Source organism: Centrocercus urophasianus, unplaced genomic scaffold (genome assembly GCF_019232065.1).
Source record: "Centrocercus urophasianus isolate 14NV4802_14NV808 unplaced genomic scaffold, USGS_Curo_1.0 seq_22, whole genome shotgun sequence".
Taxonomy (NCBI): domain Eukaryota; kingdom Metazoa; phylum Chordata; class Aves; order Galliformes; family Phasianidae; genus Centrocercus; species Centrocercus urophasianus.
The window spans coordinates 16,356,326-16,377,027 of record NW_024884778.1 but is presented as its reverse complement, the minus strand read 5'-3'; the positions used below and the strand labels follow the sequence as shown (position 1 = coordinate 16,377,027).

Sequence of the window (20,702 nt, the reverse complement as noted above, 5' to 3'; positions counted from 1 at the left end):
GTAACTGAATACTGGGATACCTGTGTGTAACACTTAAGTGCTAAAATTGTTTAAAGAGCATTCTCTGCTTGCCATGGTGAATACTTCCTACTAGCTTCCCTACTGCCAATGCATATGAGCCACAATCTTTATTTCAGATGAGTTGGGCATTTCAAGTCATTCTGAGCAAGAAGTCTGTTTCTGGAAGAAGCAGTACAGTTCTTCCTTGTTTGTCTCCATCTGAGCCATTCCCTTCTTTGTGCTGAACATTTGTTACATAAATTCAGATGAAAAAACCTTCTATTTATCTGAAATTACTTGCTGACAGCACATTTCTCCTGGTACAAGGGACGACAGACAAATCACAGGATTAGACTACTACTTTATTTGGCACTACCTGTTTTAAGTGATGGTAAAACTACACAGTCAGACGAAGTCTTAATGTGGATGTTGAGCAGGGTGAGGAAAGGAAGCAGGTGGCTGGAAAGAATCACAGAATTGTAGGGGTTGGAAGGGACCTCCAGAGATCATGGAGTCCAACCCCCTGCCACAGCAGGTTCCCCACACCAGGTTGCACAGGTGGGCATCCAGGCAGGTCTTGAACATCTCCAGAGAAGGAGACTCCACCACCTCCCTGGGCAGCCTGTTCCAGTGCTCCTTGCTGAAGGAGATCAGCTACAAAGCAGACATGCCATCATTGCTCCCGAAAAGCGCACGTGGTCACGACAGACGGTGAGAGGATGTTGACAAGCTGCAAATCTTTTTGTCCTTTCTGTAGGAAGTCCACCTTTTCTGTCAGAGTCCTCTCAACTGAAAGTTCCTGCAATTCTGCTGTGGAAAACATGTTAATATCTTCGCCACAAAACACTAAAAACAATTTTTTGTTCCATCTCAGCAGCAGCCAGTATGATTCGGAATCCAATTTCCACCATTACTGAGATTCTTCCCTTTATATTTTAGTTATACACTTACAGCAAAACCATTATCCTAGAGAAAACTGCAAGTCCTATCTGTAACAAACACTGCTTGCATTTACACATTCACCAACATCTGGTTTCTAAACAAGACAGGACTTGCACAGAAATCTAAATATGTCCACTGCTTATCTCCAACATTATTCCCAGTTGTCAGCGCTATCTCATTAAAAAAGCCCACAAAGATGGGAGAGAAAAATTGATCCGAATATATTCTCAACAGGTTTTATTGCCACATACTTTATAAAGATAAAAAAAATTCAACTGTAAACTTTCAAGTGTCCATCTGGCTCCCATTTATAGTGATTGCCAAAAGTACATAATAAGGAAAAGGATGGGAGAGGAAGAAACACACTGGAAATCTAGAAAACTGAAGCTTTCAGTTCATATGAAAATTCTACACCTGGGCAATATTTGCTAAGTAACTTATAACTGAAATAGAACATAAAACATTTATTACAAAACCCAACTTCTAAATAAATTGTGGAACAACTCATCCAATAAAGCACTGAGATGAGAATTACTTGGCTGAAAAAAAAAAAAATCACACTTAAGCCCCACCCACCAAATTCTAAAAACTATTCTTGGCTTCCAGAATTCTTCAGACTGAAAAGTTTTTATTTCTTACATAGGTGAAACTTCTGTAAACACAAACAAGTTGTAGTGAAACATTTAACCACTCACAGAAATGTGACTAATGCAGTGTATGTATGCTTTGGCTCTACCTCTGTCTCAGTCAGCAAGCAGCTGCTTTGTTTCTCAGCTAAACTATTAAACAAAATGGATAACACATGCCTTGTTACAGACCTCTAGCCTGCACAATTAATACTCGATTCAAAGAAAGAGCCTTAGCAATTAGAAAGGGTAAATCACCAGACAGCAGAAAACTGCCACTTTGCCAAGCAGGATGAACTAGACTGGATAACATTTGTAAATGTTAAAGCTAAGTACAGCCCCCTGCTCCAGGATATTACCTCTTACCCTGGGGACAGAATGCTGGCAAAGCCTTTTTTACCCCATGGAAAGCACTTTTAAGACTGTCAATCTTGGAAAACTTATTCATTGCAGCAACCTGGATGTAATTCATGACTTTACTCTTTTACCAGTCTACTTTGGTTTAACTCACGCATAAGAACTTCTGGTTTTAGCACACAGCCACAGAAGAACTTGGAATCTGCTAAAACGGTAGGTGGACTTTTTTCTGAAAGTACCTTCACCTAAAGCTTAAATAAAGCACATCCTACAGCAAGCAGAACAAAATGCTGTGTGAAGATCGATTTTAAGAAATACTGTGTATGTATTTAAAATGCTTCTCAACTGTGCTTGTAGCCTCCATCCCAGCCCCAATTGTGTGCAACCTGTAAAATATTACTGGGGGGGAAGAACTACCTTCTGCTGTTTGCTTTGAAACGTGAAGATAAAGGCAATGAGAGAATGATTTTCAAGCTCAAGTGCTTATAGCAACATATTTTGACAACAGGGAAAAATCATTTTTATTTGATAAAATATATATATGCCAAGTGTTTCATAAAATGCTTTGTAAAATCCTCCTGCCATTGGCAGAAATAGCACTCTGGCAAATAGGCACACGTAATATTTTCTTTACTAGTTGGAAAAGGCTGTTTATTATTTCCTAGTTTCATTTCACATTAATAGCACCTTTTATTAATCCTTCAGTCTAATTAAAGAATACCAAGAGTTAAAAGTTGTTCCATGTTCCTTATGCGTTAGAAACCTCTGCCAACTGCTTCTCTAGGCTTTAAATATTGTTTTGACGGATTGCTTTTTCATTTGCAGTCACAAAGAAAGTATTCTCCACAGTCAACACACGAGCAGACCTCCATCAGCTCAGTGCAAGCCAAGCACATTGCTCTGTGAGAAAATGAAGACTTTGCAGGCTGCTTTTTTCCTGGTGGCGTTTGTACCTCTGGTGAAGCCAGCACCAACAACACAGCAAGATTCCTCCAAGTTTAATGACTATGAGACAGATATTGCCGTGGGAAGCCTGATCCAACAGGATTATGAAATGCTGTCCAAGGATATAATAAAGGTATTTCATTTATATAATCACTTTCATATTTTAACTGCTAAGCATGATAGAAATGAATTGGATGTTACATGTATGTATACAAGTTTTATTGAGAAGCTTTTTAATAATGGCAAAACACAGAATAGTTCCAGAAATAAGAAAGCCACTCAAATTAAAAGCACAAAACTACCTCTTGTTATGGTCTGAGTAACTCTTTGCAGCTAAGAGTACAGCATTGCTTTTCACTCTGCTGCAGCTACGTGCCTGCTGTTTCAGAAGGTATACCAGCACATTAGCTGGGCAGTTTGGGTAGTGCTGTATTAACAAAGTAAGTTTGAATTCAGATTAAGGAGGGTAATTTCATTCAGTTGATTTTTTTTTTTTTTTACAATCAAAGAAATACTTGAAACTGTAATCTTACCATAAGCAACCTGCCGTTATAAACCACCGCTTTTCTTTTGACTCAAGCTGTTGTGTGTTTTACCTTTTTTTTTTTCCCAGGGCTTTTAGTTTGTTTTCTTTTTGCAATTCTGAGGTACTACATACAGAATGCCCAGCACCGTGGGCGTCACCTACCGGTGTTAACACTGAGACTCCGCAACATAGCAATCAAAACGCCCTGCGGCACTCACCAGCACCCCCATATGGCCAAACGGACAACTCGGAACCGTTTTGCTGCTGCTCTATATAGGAGCCTGTTGATTTAAACGCTTAAACAGGAGATACAAAAACGAGTTAAATCAAGTGCAACAGCCTCAGCTGAAAGGCACAGTACAAAACCCCACCTCCTTCCAATAAACTAGTCTGATAATGAAATAAAAGGGGAGAGCAGAAGACAAGTGATATAAGCAGTAAGTCCCAGAACATCTATAAGAGAAATCATTTCTCTCTCTATTTTTAAAATACTTTTCCAGTTCCACTTAGATCACACCTTTCCACGCCAGGCTAAAAACAGCAGCTAAGTATTTATATCAGAAACAAACCAGGCATTCTTAAATCTGACACGTGCCAGAGCAATGGAGCAACATGCCTCACCAACTTCTGAACAAGAGCATTTAAAATGACTCAACAAAGAAGTGACCATCCAGTCAATGAGTAAGACTTTTTAAATTGCTATGTACTGTAACTTTAATGAGCAAAGCACCAAATAGCTTTCTCTACTAACGTCATTCTACTAAGAGTACACCGCTACTCACAGTAGGAGGATGCCTACAAGGAAATAATGCCTGCAATTTGCCATAGACTGAGCAGTGCCTGTGCTGGCAGCACCATAAACTAGAGGTCTACTGAAGGCCAACAGTTCTGCTCGTGATAATTCCAGGAATGCAGTCGGTCACTATTTCCACCAGGTCAGTTCTCCAGTGACGTGCTTTCATTGCAAAATAATAAATTAGTTCCATATGTGCAACAAATAGATCTCTACAAATTCCAGTGTCCCCAACTTCAGTCACTGGATATGCAGGCAAGCATTCTATTCTATTAAAATACAAATCCCAGATTCCAGAACATTTCAGCTGTAACTGAAATGCGTGCCAGTAATTTCCTCCAACTTGCCCAATCTGAAAATGTTAATCTTGCACGACCAAGTTAACTCCTTATTGTGTATTGAATCAATTTTTAAAGTTTACACTAAAAACATATATCCCAATTCTCAGATTAGAAATCCATCTACCTATATTTGTGGTAGTGATCAACTACAGTGCTTTATTTGAAGCCAGACACCATCACATGTATGGACTAATTCATTTCACTGAGTATAAACACTCAACTTTCTAACACACACCTGTTTGTTACCAGGAAGAATCAATTACTTTGCAGAAGTTCCAAAGACGTTTCGAGTGTTTACATGTCACATAATAGTCTGATTTTATGTGGGGAATTCATGTCTGTGGAGTAAGGTGCAAGTGACAGGTAGAATTCAAGTGTGAAAATACATCAACATTCCTTCAGTGTACTAATCTCTATAAATGCAAGTAATAAATGTCCTGCAGGTATCATCCAAACGAACTTCTCCACCAATATTCCATGCTTACTACTTTTTTTTAGCTATCCAAGCAATTCTTCCAATATTTTGGCTACCTCTATTTACAGAGGGTGAGTGGGAATACATTGCCTGCATATTTCACATTATTCAGCAAATAATCAGGTTTTATTGTTTGGGGTTGTTTTTTTTTTTTTTTGTGATATTCCTTTCAGCAATGAGTTGTGCACTGTGCTCTGCAAAGAACTTGCATATTCATTCTTGGATCACATCTCAAGCATTTTAGAAACCTACACCTGGTACAGGTGTATGCTACATCAGCAAACATTCTTCATACAAGCATATTAAAAGTCTCCCTTATGAGCCATAAGTCTTTACTGGCCTCGACACCCATCAGGATCCTGATTTCATATGCCTAATCAACAGAGCTACGTAAACTAAACTTTTTTCAGAAACCTGTAAGACTTGCTGCTTGTTTGAGTCTTCTATCTTCCCAGCTTACACCACAGCTTCTCTGCACCACACACTTGAAGTCTCTCTCTCTACACATAAGTTCCATGCAACAACACTGAACTGTCACCAGCATTCTAATTCGTGTAGAGAAGTCCAGCAGTAACAGATGAGCCTCTCCCAAAGATCTCAAAAACAACCCACAAGAAAGAGCTACAGCCTGGATAGAGACAGGACAAGCCAAGTGATGGACAGTTCACACGCCAAGAGTCACAACAGCAGAGGCTGGCCAAGATACCTGTTTCTTCAGCTCAATGCTTTTACATTCCAAAATACAAAACAAAACAAAAAAACAAACAAAAAAACCCACCACCAAAGTTGGCACCCAAAGGAAACGGACAGCGTTCTCCCACTGCTCTAGGAGGCGTGCTAGATGCCTCAGTGAGGGAGTTAATTAAGTAAATTGGTTCCTGTGAGCAACTGGTGCACACAGAATCTCTCCATTGATCGCAGTACTCAGGCCAGGATTCTGTTCATTAAGCACACTTAAAGAAAAGTGTTCTCCACATCTGTTGATGCTTTTCTCTCTGCACATTCTCAATAGCCAAGCAGACCACACTGCACCTTCATCCTGTTCTAAAACTTCTCTCCCATCAAAAAAGACAATAAATGATGCCAGCCAAACACAGTTGCTGCAATCAGTCGAACACCTCCCTCCAAACACCAAAATATGCAATGGCATGATCCACTGTATGTATATGCTAACTCACAAAATAATAGGTAATTCTCTAAAATTTCTATCTATTGTAATCAGTGAAAATCTACCATTTCCAACACCACCCAAGGCTGCGTTTGTTAGCAGCCCAGGTTTTAATACAGCCTTCAGGGAAGTTTAATGAAATCATATAGCTGAATTTCAGCCAATACCTGAAAGGAACAGACTTCTAAGCCAAGTTTTCAAGCAATTTAAAAGATAATTAATATCGTTACAGGTGATTTCAAATAACTTCAAAGGCAAGGAAATGTAAGGATATATTTTTTAACTCAATCTAACTTCTCAATCTAACTCTCTCAAAATTTCATGTTTTCTACAAAATCTGCCTTCTGAAGAGTAGGTTTTTGGAGACATTCAGAGCTTACATTGTTCTTTCATCATCATCACATGGTCTGTATTTTCTACTCATTTTTCTTTATGGCTATTGGTCTTATCCAAAGAAGAGTAGCAGTTCATTTTCCCTTCTCGCCTTCCAAAATGAAGAGCTCACATACAAGAGGGATAACACATCACATCAGTCACCCAGCGTATAAGAACAATTTAAAAATTAAATGTCACAAGATGATATGAGGTAGGAAGCTCATGTTAAGAGATACGCTATTTAAGATCCCTGGAATACTGTTTATTGCTTTTTAAAATAACTTTTGCTCTTTCACAAAGGATGGAACAAATGTTTCTCTTGACACTGGCCTGCAAGGAGATGACAGCCAACTGAGTGCCAGGCCCACAAAGGATACAAGTAAGTGAGCAGTGGAGAAGTGGATATTGCTCTGTGCGAGGTCTCCTAAGGAACCTGCTTTAAATACCAACACTAAATGTACTAAGGACGACAAGGGATATAGAAATGATGTTTTCATGTCTCTTGGGGAAAGCCTTCTAAACTTTAGCCTCTAATGGAGCAGATTAAATATGAAAAAAATTAGAAATACTAAAGTATCTCAAGGTAAACTCTGAATATACAAAACACAGCTGGAAGAATCTCCACAGGATTACAGTTGCATTTGCTATATAGGTGCACCCAGGTTCAATAAGCTTGGCATACGAGAACCAAGACAAACAAAAAGGTCCCAATAAGGTCCACAGTTTAACCATATCATAACATGTTTAAACAGATTAATTTGAAGAATCTGCTCCTCTCAGAGTTCGCATCTGATGACCAAGGAGGCCAATATTTACGTAGTTTCCAGTCTGGCTGTTTTGTTTTTTTTTTTCCCCTGATGAAATATAAAACATTCAGAAATGAATTGGGATACAAATGAATTTGGGAATAGAAACAGATGAAGCACAAGAACATCAAGAATGTTCTTTACCAGCCTAGGAGACATTCTGGGTCTGTGATCTAAATTTCCAAAAATCACAGATGATGCAGCAAGACCACTGAAATGCTGATGTTCACTGAAGTTTTAATGAAGGGCAATTAATTACTGTCAAATGGCATCTGCCAACAGCACCATCAAAAGGAGAACAGACCTGGGAGAAGCCCAGGGCTCCTAGTCAGATAAGCACAGAAACAACTGCTTTTTAAACAGTGGCACCATTGATTCACAAACATTTCTTTTTAATTATTTCTTACACTAACAGATGACAAATAAGGTACCACATCCAAAAATGGTAAATCCTGTGGGTAAACCCTGCCAAAAATGCTCCAGTGCAATTACAACATCAACTGGGGGCCCTTTCAGATGTTTCTCCTGTATTTCAAGGCAAGTTCAGATAAAAACAGAGCATATACATGGCACGAAAATAGAACACAAAAAAGATTTTCAGAAGTTTTAAATGCTGCTAGTAGGACAATAAAATTTTTAACGGAGAGAAAAATCTTAGAAGATACCAGAAAGAATTGGTTTGAATGAAGCTGATGTCAGCTGATTAACTTTTGATTGCTCACTCACAAAATACTTCCCTTTCAGATCTGCCTACCTGCCTGCTCTGCGTGTGTTTAAGCGGCTCGGTGTACTGCGAGGAAATCGATATTGAAGCTGTTCCCCCACTGCCCAAGGAAACCGCGTACCTTTACGCACGATTTAATAAAATCAAGAGGATAGCTGTCTCAGATTTTGCTGACATCAGTAAGTAACATTCAGATTTTAATTTGTTTACCTGCTGGTGTCCTTTCTCACTCTGCCAGAACTACCAAAATAATATACATTCCTTATATTTTGCTAGTTCACATCATGTGCATTACTTATTTAAAAATTCAATGCTTGTATCAGCAAAGGAGCTCTGAAGGCAATGTGGAAACCCATTTTGCCCCACATATCCACCTTAATACTTCCAAACCATCAAAAACAAATAGCTAAAAATGAAATTTAATTGTATGCCAGCCAGTCTTCAACAATCATGTCTATTTCTTTCAAATGCTCCGGAGATCTTGCCCACCTCCAACACAGCAAATCCTACCAGTACATAAAGGCACGTTGCCTCAATCCAAACAGCAAGTTTCACACAAATGCATAATCACTTGTTTCATCAAATTTATACATATAAACAAAACCCTTAGTTTGTGATCTGCAAATTTAAGTACTGCTAGATGTTACAATGACAGTGGTTGTAGCATCCTGCATTAAACCATGGATTTTTCACATCATGCAATTCTATATTCAGTATTTACATTTTCATTCTTTTGTGTTAAGCTACTTTGAGAAGAATTGATTTCAGTGGGAATATGATAGAAGAAATAGAAGACGGAGCCTTTTCAAAGCTCTTGTTATTGGAAGAACTTTCTCTTGCTGAAAACCGACTTGTGAAACTTCCAGTTCTACCTCCCAAACTGACAACGTTTAATGCAAACCAAAACAGAATCAAAAGCAGAGGAATCAAAAACAATGCTTTCAAGGTAAGTCTAGGCAAGCAAGCTAGATAAAATGAATAACCATAACGACCAATATATTGATTTATTCTGCATTTCTGCAATCCAAGAAATAGATGTGTAAGAAGCAGCATTTCACGCTTTGTTGTGAAGGCACTCTGGAATAGTGGCTCATTGTACACCTGCCCTCTCATGAAGTTCATCTAAAGAAATTAAGATACAATTTTACCTGCTTCTTTTATCACACACAGAGAGATGGTAGATTCAAAACGGATGGTTCCAGTAGAGGTCTGTGGATCACAGAAATGCTAATAATGACATCTTCAGAGTGGAGCCAAGTTTTATAACCAGTACAGTGACACAGAATTTTGCAGAACATAAAGGCCTGCTCTATGAGTTTCTTGATGAAACAGAATTCAACACTCACAACAAAAGAATGTTTTGTCAGATCCCTTTATAGCTTTATCTGTGATGAGAAAAAATGCAGATGTCTAATAACAGATATGAGAGTAAGTAATACCAGCACTGATCCTCTCTTTTGTTCCACTAGAAACTGACAAATTTGGCCTACCTCTACTTAGGACATAATGCACTGGAATCTGTTCCCCTTAACCTACCAGAAAGCCTGCGCATTCTGCACCTTCAGGTACTTGTGAAGTATTTTTGCTTAACGTTACATTACAGAAAGACCGAGTCTCCCTCTTCTTCCTTCCAAAGCACTTGGCGCTGCAGTTGTGCTATCACTGCCTGGTGCTCCTCCAAACAACAGCTTACTTCTGCTCTGTATGGTCACAACTGAGCAGCGTTCAACCTGTCTATTCTATTAACATACAGGAGGAAAAAGCCGTTCAAACAATTCCCTACAGTTACACAGAACTGCGTTACCCTTGCTGTCAGAAGTTATCGCCTAACTACCATGCAGGAATTTCTCATAAATTTTGGCACACAAATTCAATAAATAAATAAGTAAATAAACCAAAACAGTAATAACCTTTGGTCAACAATAAATTCCAAACATCAGTAACAACCTCAAACCGTTTATTGATTGGTTTGAAAGACTTGATTCTTACCAATCCGTAACACAAACCAATCCCAGCGTCGATAAATTGAGTGAGCAAGAAGGAAGTTAAAGCTTGACAATTCTCAACTTGTATGTGTGTGAACGCATTCATTTATTTCAAATACCTCCCCCCCCCCTTTGTTTTGCTTTGCAGCACAACAACATCACTACAATCAATGACGACACTTTCTGCAAGTCCAATAACACACGGTACATCCGCACACGTATGGATGAGATAAGGATGGAAGGAAACCCAATCCTCCTGGCAAAGCATGTCAATGCTTTCTCCTGCTTGAGAACACTGCCTGTAGGAACATACTACTAGCTACTACTTACACGTGCCAAAACTCAATCATGGTAACAAAAGATCATTCTTATTACTGTTTACATGTCTATATCTTCTCCATGCTAAAGCGATTTTCCCTGTTGAAATGAGGGTCTCCTCTGACAATTATTTCAAAGCAGCTATTCTATTTAGGAGTTGCAATGCCGCCCAAACTTCAGAATCCTTTGTTAATCAAAGTGTAAAAGTACATAAGTACACATGCATATATTTCCAACTTGCAATTCAGCAGTTACTCATTACACGCAGCTAAAATCCTGCAACTGCTGCTTCACATTCTTCACCAGTTCCCAGAAAAAAAAAAATCACGATATTTTACTTTGATAAGCCAAAACATTTCTTGAGTAAGCCAAATTTTTACTCCAGTCAAATTTGTTTGGGCCTGGAATTAAACTATTTCAGTTAAAACTCCAAAATTGCATGGAAAAAAATCACATGTGAAAGATAATTATGTCTAGAGACAGAATTTCTTCAAGTTCAACTTCACTGAAGTTTCCTTAAAAACTTATGGAAAAGGTGAAGAATTTTTTCAGGCTTAGTGTACCAAGCAACAAAGCGAATGGAACATTTCAAGTATGCATCAAATCTTCTTTTAATATTTTCCTTTCAAAATAATCCAAATGCCATTATATATTACAATTGAATGTATCCATATAAACACATTCAACTGTATATGTTACATATAAATGTTTTTTACACATTATATTTTTGATTTAAATATATAATATATAGACACTTTGTTCAGCTGTGCTCATAGGAGTCATTCTTGCCACTTCAGCTTTCCCATTTTAATACAACCATCAGCATGCAGCAGGGTATGACTCAAGCACTTGTTTTTTCCTTTTTATGAAGACGTGACATTGACTGAGCCTTCTTCCACTGCTTTTTCTTGACAGGAAATGTAACAATAAAGTTAACAAGAAATTGAATTAATGCTCTTACCTGTAAATGAGCAGATTTTCAACTAGAAGTCAGATCAAAGAAACAAATACCCTTGCACCCCACATTTTTGCAATATGCAGAAGCATAACATTATATCTTTAAAATTAAAATTCTAACATAACACTATTCCAAGTGTTATCCTCAAACGAGTTAAACAAGTATTATTATCTCCTCAAATACCAGCCACAAGCTTAAATGCTTTTAACTGACAAATGCCAAAAAAGTGCTAATTACCGTTACTAAGCCAACATCATACTAACCTTGAAGCTAGTGTAGATTTCTGATTTGTAGAAATAGTTAAGCACAAATGCATGATAACGTATCACTACCACCACAACCAGTATTGATTTTATAAGATATTTTGTATTAATTATGTCTATGTAGCTAAACCTCGATTTGTTAGTGCTTGTGCTCTAGACAATTATTACAGGATTTGAACTGAATTCTGAACATACTGATGCTCTGCCACTAAGAGTGCTGAGATCCAGGTGACTGTCAAGCACCAACAGTGGGTGCATCTTTCTTGAAAGAGGATGCAATTATGAAAATCAAGACAAAATATTTTCACCCTGGACCAGTCAAGAAGGACAAAGCAGTCCTCATCTCTTCCATTTAAATGTTTTAATATAACAAGAAAGAAATTCCATTGTTTTAAAGTATCTGAGAACAAAACCAAGTCCTACGGTGCTTGTTGTTCATTTTTTCCATGTGAATCTTGAAACTTTTATGTCTCCAGGCACTTAGGGAAAGATAAACTACTGCAGAGCATATCAAAATACATTCCAAATCCAATCCAAAATTTATATCAGGAAAGAAATGAAAGCCACAAGTTGTTTCATCTCTATTTGCTAATTAAAATATAGAAAACATAGTTAGAAGTATGATAACATTACATAAACAGTGGTCTCAGATCTGATTCTCGTAAGTAATCATTGCTACTACACAAAGCCCTCTCCAGTATTAATGGGATCAATAAACACCCCAAGTGTTTCAGGTTCCCTATGAAAACATCATGCACACAAATGTATACTCGTTTCTGTTATGTACACATGCATGCAAACACACTAAGATCTAACCACTACCACATCACAAATTTTATAGGAAGTTGTTGTATATATTTTTGAAAAAGTACTAAATATCAACAGTAATTTAATGCTTTTAATATTCTGCAAGCAAAACACAGACAACTGGTATATTCTGTGAGCCCCATGCAGCCAATAAATACTCATGTGTTTTAATTTCCTTTCCTCATTCACAGCAAGTTAACTCATTAAAACATTAAGTGAAAGAGCTTCAGTATGTTTTTTCCCCTTCTGTTTTTCTGATCTTGATTAGCATTAAGCTGAATGTACACCATTCTATTCCCCCTCCTCCCCCTCATTTCTATTCTGTATTTTCAATAAACTTGAACTTCCTTCTTGTTAATCAATAGCAGCTTCCTTCATCTGTTCTTCAACAATCCCACTTATTTCAGGTGCAGTTTCAAAGCAGACAAAGGTGTCTGTAGACCAGAAAATTCTCCATAGCTGTAAATCCATTTTGCAAATGAACATTTATTGCTGGAGCGCAGCAAGTTCTACAATCCCGATAACACCAGGTGACCATCACACAGCAGAAAGCAAGAACCCATAACCAAAGATTTGTGGGTTGTTTCACTCATCTCTCCAAAAGCCATTTAAAGCCCTATCTTGGATTTTTCCTCCACAGAAAGAGAGGACTGCCAGCAGAAGGTAGCAGCATTATGCAGAGCTCCTGAGTCTGTGTATGAAGCATACAGGTGATATCCCAGTTTGTTCCAGTAAAAATGCACAACTGCTAAAGCACAACGTTAGGGAATATATGATGCAGAGCACAGAATGTTTCTAACACAGCACTGCCCTACTCACATCTACTTAAACTTCTCCTGCGCACAAGAAAAGCCTGCTGCCAAATACAAGTCGCTTTTCTGCTTATTTACAGTTAGCCATTGGATGATTTATTTTGTTAAGTGCAAAAATTCACTACAGAACTGCCATTTCTGATCAGCAGCTTTGTTTGAAATACGCAGTTATCATCTGTCTGAAATGGCCATTATTACTTAAAGTACACACATGCTCATTACAACTATTCACTTCTATGATCCAAATGTTAAAAGCTGCTCTTAGCCACTTCCACAGCACTTGACATAGGATACAAAGTTACAAGGGCTACTAAGGTTGGATTTAATCATGCATCCATTTCTGAATTTTCTGATCCCAGAAAGTCGTCTTTTCTTGATAAAAGAATTAAGAATGCTGGCAGAAATAAGAAGGCCTAAAAAAAAAATCTCTTCATGAGCCTATAGTGGGATTGTATAAATATTCTCCCATGCTGATATTTTTCTCAACAGTACCTTTGCCAAAAGAAGTAACTTTAAAATGATGCTCTATTGACATAAACCTGTAGCATGCACTGACTTCAATGAAAACACCATCACGTAGATGCATGAAATATCAGCACTGTGTATGCAATATCTGTCATGAATTCATGGTTTCCATCAGTATGATGATGCAGAATACCAAAGAAAAGCCGTGAAGCCATGACAACATCACTGCTGGTTTACACTCAGCTCAACTAACTTCTAAAACTGTTCCCTTAAGATACACAGGCCAGCTTCAAAACCACCTCCACATTTCCTATCTCCTGTCTCATGTCTTTCCATTTTTTAAAATGAAAAATAGTTTCAACTGTTCACTAAACTGCTCTGCCTGGAACAACAGTGACTGCTACCATGAGGCTAATTGAAGGATTGGTAAAGTTGGGAAACATTTTTTAAACCATTATCAGAATGAAGCAACCAGATGGAAGAAAAATACTCGCCTAGCACAGTGCTAGAAGAGCCTAAAAGAGTCAAAACAAAAAGAAGTAGGAATGCAAGCAGTTCACACTTCATAATACAGTTGAAAAGCAATGATTATGCTGAGATTAATTACACTAAACGCTTGAGCTAAATAAAATTGAGCTAAAGAACAATTCAGCAGCTAATTACCCTCACATAATATCAACCATTCATCATAAAAAATGCTCAGCGTTTGCAAGACTGCAGTATTTGTTTTTTTTTTTATGTTGTGGGAGAGTTTCTTATCTTAAAACCAGTCCAAAGACAAAATAAACATGCCAAATAATGGTAACTTAAAACAAAATTTGAACACTATTTTCCAGTTCAGAGGGAGGAATGGTTTATCTCCTGTTCAAGTCAAACATTTCAGAACTGGAAGTGCTGTAGCCCAAACACATGCTGTCTCACTTTCAAAAGAGACAGATGCAGTCCTTTAGAGCTGACGCTTCAATGCCAAAGACCACAAGCGTTAATTTTATTTTCCTTTTGCCTTTTTTTTCCTTTTCCCCCTGTTGTTGCTGATCTTCAAAATGAAATTTAATAGTAATAAACAGCTGCCTTGCTCCTCCACAGAAAAGGCACTGATATACTTCTTTTCCTCCATGTATAGGAAACCCAACAATAGCATGGTAAAAACAACATGAATACCAAGCCAGGTCATTGCCTCTCGAACACAAACATCTTGAACCAATATCCTCTTCTCCTAAATGCACAAAATTAAGATTTCCAGACCAGTCTGAAGAACACAAAGTTCACCTGCATTGCTCTCTTTTAATCAACCACTTAAGAATCAGAGTATTCACATAGAGAGGCTTGACAGACAGTACCTTGAAATGTAAGAAGGTGCACCTACGATGTTTGCACCACTCGGCATAAGATGAAAAGCTCCTGAAAAACATCAGAAGATTTCCATGTTCTTCAGTGCTGTAAAAAAAAAAAAATATATACTGTTTATCCCAAACAGCACAAGTAGTATCAATTCTATAGCCTAAAATCAGCTTCTTTAATGTAAAAGTGCAGTATTTTGTAGAAGGAGAAAAAAAAAAAAAGTGCCAAGCATTTCAAGCTTCTCCAGAAGGTAAGCAGCAGCAACAGAATTAGGCCTATTTGTAAAACATGATAAATTGGCAAAGCAGTTCTCCTGTTAAGTTTTAATTTGACTTTAGGCTTGTTCGTTAATATTCTTCGTCTTGAATAAATTTCCAAGTGCCACACAGTAAAACAGTGATCTGCAAAACTGGTAAAACGAACCAAACTGCATTTCGATGCACTGAATAATCTGACTTCTGTCCCACCCAGCCCAACCTTGGAGCGAAATTTATTCTCCATCTCTGCCTGTGTGCCATCCAATCTTTTCAAGAGTAACCTTGAAACCACAGAAAGCAAGAAAGTCTTCTCATTAGACAATGCCTGGCAAATGTGATCTAACAAACCGTAACCTTTTAAATACAGTTACATCTTCATCCATCTTTCTTCAAGAAAAATGGTGATGTTCTCAGTAATCAGTACAGTAAGGCTGGAGGGGAAAAAGGTGATGCAAATGAATCCACAACTGAGAAATGGGCTGTGGGGATATTAGTGCCAGGCCACCCTGTGCAGAAGCTAATAAATATCCCAGGATGGAGCTGAGCTGATCCTTGCAGGTCTCTCCTCAGTATCTCCACAGCTTTAGACTCACGTGATTTAGCAGCTCATCTACATCTGGATAAAATGCAGTTTCATTCATTTGAACAATCCTACACTTGCATTACATAATTCTCTAGTGTTCTACAAAGACACCTTCCCTCAGCTTGCATAGAACCAGAAAGGACTCTGTTGTGCTTCCAGTTTACACCACAAGACTGAAATGTAAATGCTATTTTGGCAAGGAAATATTTCAACAGCAATATGCTACAGGAAATATTAATTTCCATCTATAACACCACTGAAAAGGGAGGGGTCAGCAGCAGTCACAGCAGTAGTCACACAAGGCAAGCCCGAGGAGTTTTCAATACAAAAGACAAAATGTGAGACAATAAAGGAAAAATTCCTATCATTTATCTTTGCTGTTTTCAGAGTTACTGAATAATGTCAACTGCAAATACCCAAGTCCAACGATTCCACACTCACTGTGAGCTTTTTCCATTTCTGCTGACCGCAGTTAACAAACAGAAGCAGCTTTTCTACTTCAAGGACCGGCACTGAAGTTACTTTTGTTATACACTGAACTGCTGTGTCCTCCAGCAGAACTATGTTAGTTTGAATGGCAACATTTTTAGTAAGACACCATTACATTCCCTCTGAAATGGTCCACGAAGGCAGGCAAGGGAAATCAGTAACATGCAAAAGTTAGCCTTGAAACAAACAGAACCAATTGCATTGAGAGACGTGAACACTTAAGGTGGGTGCCATCAGAGAACTAGAGAGATCATCTAACTAGGAACATAAACAGACTTTATTCACCCTCTTTACTGTGTGCAACACAACAAAAGCAGCCATTAGATCTGAGAAGCTATATATATATATATATATATATTTATATATATATATAATTTTTTTTAATTAATCAGAAGAAGAAATACAATTCATCCACTTCACAGAACATAATACAAAAGACAGACTAGAGAAAATAGATGGAGAGCTGGTATGGGAAAAGGAAGAGGAAGGAGATGTTTGGTCTAGTTTAAAACTGCTTCCCTTGTCACTATCAGACCACCTAAAAAGCCACTTTCCCTCCTGTTTATGAGCTCCCTTCAAATACTGGGAGGCTGCAGTGAGGTCCCCCTGCGGTCTTTTCTTCAGGCTGAAGAAGTCCAGCTCCCTCAGCCTGTCTTTGTGAGATAGGTGCTCCAGCCCTCTGAGCAGTTTTGTGGCCTCCTCTGGGCTCCATGTCTCTCTTGTGGTGTGCCCAAGACTGAGCACAGTACCCCAGATGGAACCCCACAAGGGCAGAGCAGAGTGGGACGCTCCCCTCCCTCGCCCTGTTGCCATTCCTCTCTTGATGCAGCCCAGGTTAATGCTGGCACTCTGGGCTGCACACTACTGGCTCACATCCTTAGAAACCTCAAGTTCTTCTCCCAGTTCAGGGACTGCCCCAACCCAAGTGCAACATCTTGCCCTTGTTGAACCTCATAAGGTTCCTGTGGGCCTACTTCCCAAGCTCATTCAGGTCCTTCTGGATGGCATCTGTTCCTTCTGCTGTATCAGTTGCACCACTCAACTCAGCGTCACCTGCAGACTTGCTGAGAGTACACTTGACCCTGTGGTTGTTGATAAGGGCATAGAAGAGCAGCAGTCTCCATGCTGACCCTGGAGGATACTACTCATCACCAGCATCCACCTGGACAGAGCCACTGCAGCAACTCTAGCCACAGCCATCCAGCTGACTCCTCATCCACCAAACAGCTCACCTTCAAACCCCTCTCTTCCTAATACAGAGAAAAGGATGTAATGTAGGAACATAGCAAAGACCTTGCAGAAATCCAGACTTCTAATACTTCAAAAACATTAATGTCTTTCCTGTTAGAGATAAGCTATTTTTTGGATGTTCAGAACAGATGAGAGCCAAACTTGACTCCTTCAGCAGAATGGCTGCAAGCTTATTACTGACTCACTTCAGCAGTTCAAGGGAGAACTTTGCCTGAGGTCCAGCTTTACTTAATGTATAGGAACTGCTATGCATTACACAAACTGGAAAAAAAAAATATAAAAAAATGGGACATTCATTCAGATTCCGAAAATGTAAAAGAAAAGCCAAACAAGTTTTATCCTAGCCTGGAAAGAACAACATCATTAAAGGAAATTACCCAAGTAGTCACAACTGCCAACAAAACCAGGCCAAGACAAAAAAAAACAAAAAACCATGCTGGCAGCACAGGCTAAATTGAATCCCTGGAAGAAAGTAGACACACACATTTACAATAACTATCTCTGTGTCCTGGATGGGATTTTTATTTTTAACCACAACTCAATCATTTACACAAAGTCTGCACACAGTATAGTAAAATTCAAGACTGCAACAACTGCCCAAATCTCACTATCCAGCAAATCTGATTCTACACAGACAGCAACACACATTTTAAGCCCACCGACCTGGAAGGGAGGAATACAAACGTTTGTAACAATTTACATACTTGAAGTTTGTTTTTAAAAGTGATCACTTCCATGGGTAACCAATTTAATGCAGCTTAAAAGCACGTTGCAAGCCTTGTGACATTGTTTCTACATGACGTTATTTGGTTTTTTTAGGCAACATGGTAGCTGAAAGTTCTTAAGACCAGATCATCAAGTAGAGAAATACAGATATTCGTAACAAGATCAGAGAAACAGTTGCATCAAAGATTTTAAGAGGCACACAAAACGGCTAAGGTGCCAAAAGGAAATTACAGTGCTGAAAGAAAGTAAGGACTTCTAATTCTTGCTTCCCCAGTCCGAAGCTCACTGGGCAGCAGGGACCTCTCCACTTACTGCCTTCTGTTGAGTGAAGGAGGTCAGTGTGCCATCCTCGTACCACCCAGCTTCATCCCTGAACAACACTGCTGAATGGCAGTTGAAAAAAACACACACCAAGAAAATAGATTGACATTGAAGTTCTTTGGATCAAACAGAGAGCCAAAAAAGCTACATGTGAGCTGTGTTTCAATGAACGTTCTGATAGCATTGATAGCATCACAAAAAAAAAAAAAAAAAAAAAAAAAAAAAAAGAGAACAATATTGGGTTTAGAATAGGAAAATCCCCAATTAGCCAGAATTAGCTTAATTCTTAATGCTGATGTCAGTTCCCACAAATCTCAACACGCTGAGAACACTTCCAGAATGAGGACTGCTCTGAAAGTAATGCCTCCTACGTGATTGTGCTGGCAGGAGGGCAGCAGAGCTCAAACTTTCCCTCCACCATTCTGTGACACGTTGTTGCCATATGAGAGACGGCAGCAGAGGGGCAGCCTGAGAAAACGGGATCTGACACGGAAGTGAACATGGAACAAATGTGTGCCATTGAGCTCTTCTGTGCAGAAAAAAACTGCATCCATTGGCATTTATCAGTGCTTGCTGGACATTTATGGAGAGCAAACAGAAGATGTGAGCCCAGTGGGTACTGCGTTCCAGCAGTGGTGACAGTGGGTCACTTCTGCTGCACAGATTTTGACAACCGTGGCATGCAGGCTCTTGTTCAGTAGTGCCGAAGGCAGTGCAGAGCTAATGGTGGAGATTGTACTGAAAAACTGTGTTCTGCAGCTAGGAATTTGCTCTATCAAATAGTGTTGTTGTGCTCTTTATATCTATTGTAGACTCTATGGAAATAGGAGCAACCTACAGACGACAAGGTGGTAAAAAGTTAAAGCTTAAGCCTCTTTTTGGAACAAACTAAGCAACACAAACTGTCAAAAAAAAAAAAAAAAAAAAAAAAAAGAAAAGTTAGTTACAAACAGAAAACATCAATCTCCAAAGCCAACATCACGTAAGAGAGAAGCTATCCAAAAACAGCAAACAGCGTTTTTAAGCCCAGTGTTAACTATGCACCAGGTTAGAATCACACGCCCTTTGCCCAAGCACCGTCTCCTTTTACAGTATAACATCAACAAAGCACAAAAGCATCTAAGAAGTTCTAAAGTTGCAGCACTATTTCAGTGTTCAGTACACAAGACTTCTTGCACTGGGATATAAAACCAAGGAATTACTCTTACAGCTGCAGGAATAATTTATGTTTCACCTCACTTCCAAGATAGCAAGTCCATGCAGTGTTTGACGTAATGCAGACCTTGCACAAATCCTTCACTATTACTGTTCAATTCTATTAATTACTAAAACATATCAGCAGTTTTCCAACTGCCTATAAACTCCTCCTAAGTAGTCCATGCAATCATTTGTCTGCCCTCACCTGTTAGATTAGTTAAGTAATAAAAAGACGAAACGGGGAGGAGGATTTTCCTTGGATATTGTAGTCCTCAGTGCTATAATAAAGTTTAACCTGGGTTATAACTTGTGCAAGGGGACTTGAGCAAAACTCAAAAGTAGAAGCACTGTGATTTTATCTGTACAGATGTTTCACTGTTACAGCATATTTTAAAAGGTGTACCTCTTCCTTAAACAACTATTGGATTCCAACAGTACCTCGTTGAAAATAAACTTGAGTTCTCCTTTTAAAAACATGTTGCTCAAGTGCTTTATTATTCTTGTTTTCTTCCAAAGCAGGATGGGCTTGGGAATTAGAACTGACTGCCAAGTTTCTAACTCCAGTGCTATTAAAGATCATGCATTATGAAAAATGGAACCAAAAGAAGTTAGAATGGCTGAGAGGAAAAATTCAGGCCACCTGAGAAAAGGCACTTGGCAAGGCTGGGCCATGGGAGTGAAGGAAAAATGAGAAAAGTGATAGGGAGACTGAGAAGAACAATACCAGATTCAGGTGGACAAGAACTGGAGGGAGAGGAAGGGAAGACATAGGAATCAAAATTCTCAGAGTAACTGGACACTGAAGAATAGAAGAGCTATTAGGGAAAATGAAGTCTGAAACTAGGCATGAA

General features: G+C 38.7%; 2 protein-coding genes across 2 annotated transcripts in view; one reads left to right on the top strand and one right to left on the bottom strand.

The window, feature by feature from the left end:
- LOC122162666 (centromere protein P) overlaps nt 1-20,702 on the bottom strand; it is a 116,756-nt gene that overhangs the window by 88,567 nt on the left and 7,487 nt on the right. The window contains exon 6 of the mRNA XM_042823175.1: nt 15,027-15,123. Within this exon, the coding sequence (XP_042679109.1) occupies nt 15,027-15,123 (97 nt within the window). The remainder of the gene's footprint in view (nt 1-15,026; nt 15,124-20,702) is intronic.
- On the top strand, nt 1,805-12,771 carry OGN (osteoglycin). Its single transcript, XM_042823174.1, has 7 exons — nt 1,805-2,138; nt 2,751-3,003; nt 6,849-6,927; nt 8,099-8,257; nt 8,822-9,024; nt 9,548-9,643; nt 10,212-12,771. Exons 2-7 carry the CDS (start codon nt 2,836-2,838, stop codon nt 10,380-10,382), a joined length of 876 nt encoding a protein of 291 aa, XP_042679108.1. The 5' UTR covers nt 1,805-2,138; nt 2,751-2,835; the 3' UTR covers nt 10,383-12,771.